At 38.4% G+C, this 6,000-nt stretch overlaps 1 protein-coding gene across 2 annotated transcripts in view; it reads left to right on the top strand.

Annotated features, from left to right (window-relative positions):
- The first annotated feature begins 2,438 nt into the window (after nt 1-2,438).
- MCF2L (MCF.2 cell line derived transforming sequence like) overlaps nt 2,439-6,000 on the top strand; it is a 48,158-nt gene continuing 44,596 nt past the window's right edge. For both annotated transcript variants that reach the window (XM_032788434.2, XM_075061478.1), the window contains exons 1-3: nt 2,439-2,553; nt 3,834-3,950; nt 4,461-4,610. In XM_032788434.2, the coding sequence (XP_032644325.1) occupies nt 2,542-2,553; nt 3,834-3,950; nt 4,461-4,610 (279 nt within the window). In that variant the 5' untranslated portion in view covers nt 2,439-2,541. The remainder of the gene's footprint in view (nt 2,554-3,833; nt 3,951-4,460; nt 4,611-6,000) is intronic.

The raw sequence follows: 6,000 nt of genomic DNA, 5'->3' as shown, positions 1-6,000 counted from the left end.
CATTGTCAGTAGTATGTACACATACAAGATGGTTTCAGTCACCTGCACACCAAAGGGGTTCTGGTCATGGAATATACTGTATGTGGAGGAAGTGTTATGTCAGTTGCATGTGGATGTAAATATTTAGATCCTCTGAGGTCAAACATTTATATATTGTGAATGCTGACTTTTTTTTGGCAATGTTTATCTTCCGTTAGGGCTCTGATAGTGACAGCACATCTTGGCTGCAGTAATTTCACTGCATCAATTTCCAGAAAGAGACACAGTTCCAGGAAAATTTATCTTCTTAAATGACAGAACTGATGGAAATGTTGAACTGAAGAAGTTTCAGGAACCTTCTTCTGACACTTAGTGATGGACAGCAGAGGAAGATACGAGGTCTTTCTTTCACATGCATGGCTATCCTACAAATATCCAACCTATCTATGGGAGGGTAACATTATTCCTGGAATGACTCACTTCATGGATTAATACTGCCTGTAAGGATGTTAATATGTGATGCTGCCATCTACTGGGTGGCATTCAAGCTGTTCCACTGTGTCAGTTCCTTTACTGCTAATAGCTAATGGTGATTCAGTCGGTAGAGGGGTGTGTTTTTAGTCCCTTGCTCCAAGATCTGTCCGTGGTGCTGGTGTGATGTTCCAAATGGCCACAGCGGGCACCATAGTGATAAAAGTGAAGTCCTAAGTTGTGAGCTGTTTGGGACAGAGACTCTGTCTTAATGTGTGTGTGGAGAAGATGTACCATGTTGTGGGTATCATCACAGCATGAATAATAGCAGCCTGAGTGGCCAAGGATTTGGTAGTGTCGTATGAAAAAGAATGTACAGTAATTTTTTTTCCTGCATATTGTAGGACTTTCTACCAACTTTCTCATTTTCTGACCTGGAAATCCATAGCTGTGCCCTGAGTATAAAATGTTAACTCTTTAAGTAAAATTGTTCTGTATTTTTTCTCCTCTCTCTCTTACATTGTGAAAAATTTGGCGTACAACAAATAAACATTAACCCATAGTAACGACACATTAAATTAATCCATGGTTTATCTTCTTAATAAGTTGTCATGGAGCACTATTAAGAAAACACTGTGTAGTTTGTCTGCTTACTATACAGTGGGCTTCATAACAAATATGCTGCTGGACTGGAGTGACGTGGTTTTTTTCTGTCCTTTTGTCTTGGCTAGTTCACGAAGTTAAAATGTGTTTTAGGAATGTCTCTTATGTCATGTCCTTGTCTCTGCAAGTCACCAGGACTTTCTGAAAAAGGCATAAAAAGAGTGCGGTTATCTAGCTAGTGTTGATATGAGCTCAGATAAAGAGGAACAGCAGGCACCCATCCAGCATTGTTTACAGTAGCAGTTCTCTTATGTTACCACTTCTCGTAAAAAGATTTATATATTCCTTCAACTACTTCCCGACTGGTGCCTCCCCTGCTATGTGGAGTGCCATTTACAGCTGGGAAAGGGAGTGTACAGATAAGAGAAATGGAGGCAAGTGGAGATAAGGGCAAATATATAGCAAAAGTAGAGTTGTACAGAGCTTGCACTTAATGCAGAAGGAGAGGGGAAACTATTGGGCAGTTTTGAGTGTGGAGTGACTTAGTCTAAGCAGCAGGGGACAAAACTTATCTTGATAGCATTGTTTCAGATAGACTGGCTGTGGTGGTCTCTTTTAAGCTAATGCCTGAGAGAGTCAATTATGGTGGTAATAGTTCACATGGCTAGTTATAGGCAAGGTACACAAACAGACCAGAAAAGATAATCATAATGCATTCAAATGGCAATGGAAAAAGGTAACTGTAAAAGAACTAAACCTGTAAGTTTTAATAAGCCTCCTTTTTGTCAATCTACTGTCCTTGAACTATAACATTTATTTCAACTACATAGCTGTAATAATTGCTTTGGACAGTATAATTCATCATCCAAATACTTCACAGTCCAAGGTGGAAAAATAGTTAAATCCTAATTCTCATAGATGAGCGGATTCTAAAATGTTCTGAGTTTTTATTCAGTGAAGCATTTATGTAGGCCTTTGGTACACTCAGGACATGGTTTAGCATGGGTTTCATATAGTCTAAAGCAGGGGTAGGCAACCTATGGCACGCGTGCCAAAGGCAGCACACAAACTGATTTTCAGTGGCACTCACACTGCCCGGGTCCTGGCCACCGGTCCAGGGGACTCAGAATTTTAATTTAATTTTAAATGAAGATTCTTAAACATTTTTAAAATCTTATTTACTTTCCATGCAATAATAGAAATAGAAGAGATCTTCTGAAAACGTTAAAACATATTACTGGCACGTGAAACCGTAGAGTGAATAAATGAAGACTCGGCACAGCACTTCTGAAAGGGTGCCGAGCCCTGGTCTAAAGATACATTTATAGAACCCAGGAATACAGAAATTAATGGGACACACCTCTTTAATGATACTTACAGGCATCTTTCCCAGGAAACCTGCAGCTGGTCCTTGTTCTGCGCCCAACAGGATTTATCCACCGAACTCTCTCAGACCTCGCTTTCAAATTCAACAGAGATGAATTTAAAATGAAGGTACCTGTAAGTATTTCTGTGCCTCAACTATACTAGCAGTGATCTGTTAAGGTACTTAATCTGAACAATGTGGACATTAGCAAATGGAAAAGAAATGCTTACATGTTACTTTAACAATTTGTCTATACTGTGTTGGTATTTTGTTCCCAGGGAGTCTTTTTAGACAAAAGAGTATTTTAACATGTGAGTAAACATAAAATGAGTAATATCAAGCACTTAGCTAAACCCTAGAGTTAATATTAACGTTTATAAATGTACAGCTTTGTTATATAAAATATAGTGTATGTACTTTTAAAAAACTATTTTGTTCATTTATATCTATTGTGTAGTGGCAGATCTTGTATGTTTACATCATTGAGCAGCAGGAGGATGATTTCATTCCCATCTGTCTTCAAACTCATATTGCAGAATATCATTTGTTTGCTAACACTCCTGTTCCTCCTAACTAAAACATCTTATATGTAATATAATTTTTAATGATACACAGCTACTGGGTCTGACTTTTCAACCCAGCCTCCATTGTTTTCTTGCCCATGATTATTTGTGGGAACAATTAATGTTATTTAAATGTCCAAGTACCTGAATGCAATCATAAAGTAGATACCAAAGCTGTCTAAGTTACATCGGTTTATAGCCATTGAAATTGTGGGTGAAAATTTGCACTCACAATAACATTTTCCTGAAAAGTGGAGCCTGGATTTTTTACGTCTGGCCCATAATATAGTATCACTGGACGATTTGTCATATGACTGTGATGACTTTCTTACAAACCTCTTTCTACCCTCTTTTTACCCTAACTAGAGGGGGCATCTTCCTCAGTCAAAAACTGGATTATAATTGGGAACTAAAGCAATCATTCAAAACTCCAGTTGCATGTTGTAATTTGTGTCTCACCCTTTCCACTCAAGTTAAGCCGCATGCCTATGATGTCCTTGTTGTGATGTGAATTAACCGAATACCATAGCTTTCAGAAAATAGCCATATGTAGTGTGCCAAAAGCAAAGATTGTATGTTGTACAGTACATGTACCTGCCTTAACGCATACTGTTCAACCTGAATAAAATGCTGGTGGTTATGTCTGTAGTTACTACATTTGTAACATCTTCCAGCATAAGCTACTATTGAGTTGGTATGCTCTTCTATACACAAAGGGAACAAATCCACCCTGTGCTTCTTCCCTTGATTTTCAATGGCCTGAGTAAAGACTGCAGGATTTGCCCGAAAATTCCTAATATGAGTCTTGTCATTTATTTGGTTATATTAATTCTACTCCTTTATGGTTGCAGATCATAATGCTGGGCTCAGTAACAGAATTGCATGGTTATATTGACAAAACACAGCTAACAGAAGACCTTGGTGGCACTCTGGATTATTGTCATAACAGATGGCTCTCTCACCGCACTGTAAGCCTTAGTTGTTTTTATTTTTTGCAGTTTAGTGGGCCCTTCTGAGTTATACTCTGTCAGTTATAAAACACATTATAATTAATGCAAGCTGACATCAACTGAGTGAGGAGATTATCTCAGTGGAACTTAAGTATCTTAAAGAAATAACATGTCATAACTTTGGGAGTGGTTGTCTTAGGGTTTTGGAGCAAAGGAATATTGTTGTTTGGAGGCTGGGGGGGCAGGGGCTGGGTATTGTTACAAGAGAGAGGAAATGCTCAAGTTAAAAAATGACTCCAGGCTATAAAAATGTGTGGAGAATGCATCTGATGTAAGAATAGAGAAAATATGCAGTTAAGAAGCTAATGGTGAAGGTGTTTTATTTACAACTCTTGCTAGCAAAATATTATTTAAAACTTTTTTTTAAGCCAAACTTTTTGTTGTAGTCTAAAGTTTGCATTTTACTATTGGGGAGGGAGTGGTGGTCAGAAGACGAAATGTCTTTAATGGTTTTATATATTCCAAAAGGCCATAGAAAGTTTCGCCCTAATGGTTAAACAAACAGCTCAAATGCTTCAATCCTTTGGGACCGAATTGGCTGAAACAGAACCACCAAATGATGTACAATCAACCAGCTCCCTTCTTGCAGCACATAGTGAAAAGAAGGACAAAATGAAGGTAGGTGTGTCGTATGAAAGTGCCCCTGCTTTTAGTTAGCACGTTATTTTCATTATAACTAGCAATAAAAATACAATAAAAAAAATGGAGAGTTTTTGAAAATATTTAGATAATATTAAGAATGTGAGATCTTTGAAATCTTCTTAAAGCTGTCTGGCTATATTTGAATTTTAATAAGGATCTTTATTCCTTGCAAAAATAATCCTGGAGACTAAGAAGATATAGCACATACAAATTATGATGTTATATTTCTGTAATGGAAATTGCTGTACAACCAAAGATGTAGTAATGGGAATGTTTAGATTTTCATTTTTTATTTGTTGTAATGTGTGCGCATATATATGAAATTCTGATTATGAATGGACAAACCTGATAACATATATTTTTTTTAAACATCAATAACTTGAACCAAAACTTGTTTGCCAGCAGTTTCAGAATATAGCAGCAAAAAATCTCCAGGTAATTGTGCACAATCAGATGCACTTGAAATCTTGAGAAAGTGTCCGTTATCATGAAACTTCAAACACAGATTTGAGAGGTTGGAACAAGCTTGGAAAATGTTGAGGTTTAACTTTCAGTACCTTTAATTCATTACTTTTAATCATAGAAGATCAGGGTTGGAAGAGACCTCAGGAGGTCATCTAGTCCAACTCCCTGCTCAAAGCAGGACCAACCCCAACTAAATCATCCCAGCCAGGGCTTTGTCAAGCTGGGCCTTAAAAACTTCTAAGGATGGAGATTCCACCACCTCCCTAGGTAACCTGTTCCAGTGCTTCACCACCTTCCTAGTGAAATAGTTTTTTCCTAATATCCAACCTATACCTCCTCCACTGCAACTTGAGACCATTGCTCCTTGTTCTGTCATCTGCCACCACTGCGAATAGCCTAGCTCCATCCTCTTTGGAACCCCCCTTCAGGTAATTGATGGCTGCTATCAAATCCCCCCTCACTCTTCTCTTCTGCAGATTAAATAAACCCAGTTCCCTCGCCTCTCCTTGTAAATCATGTGCCTCAGCTCTCTAATCATTTTCGTTGCCCTCCACTGGACTCTCTCCAATTTGTCCACATCTTTTCTGTAGTGGAGGGCCCAAAACTGGACACATTACTCCAGATGTGGCTTCACCAGTGCCAAATAGAGGGGAATAATCACTTCCCTCGATCTGCTGACAGTGCTCCCACTAACGCAGCCTAATATGCCGTTAGCCTTCTTGGAAACAAGTGCACGCTGCTGACTCATATCCAGCTTCTCATCCACTATAATCCCCAGGTCCTTTTCTGCAGAACTGCTGCTTAGCCAGATTACTTTATTAAATTGTTCTCGCTATTCTTCCTATAAAGAACACTTTATCTGTGGCCCTTGGCAAGATTTCTTTAGAAAGACCTCTAAAAC

The sequence above is a fragment of the Chelonoidis abingdonii genome, chromosome 1 (assembly GCF_003597395.2).
Source record: "Chelonoidis abingdonii isolate Lonesome George chromosome 1, CheloAbing_2.0, whole genome shotgun sequence".
Taxonomy (NCBI): domain Eukaryota; kingdom Metazoa; phylum Chordata; order Testudines; family Testudinidae; genus Chelonoidis; species Chelonoidis abingdonii.
Note: the sequence above shows the minus strand (reverse complement) of the source record. Positions and strands in the feature narration are given on the sequence as shown.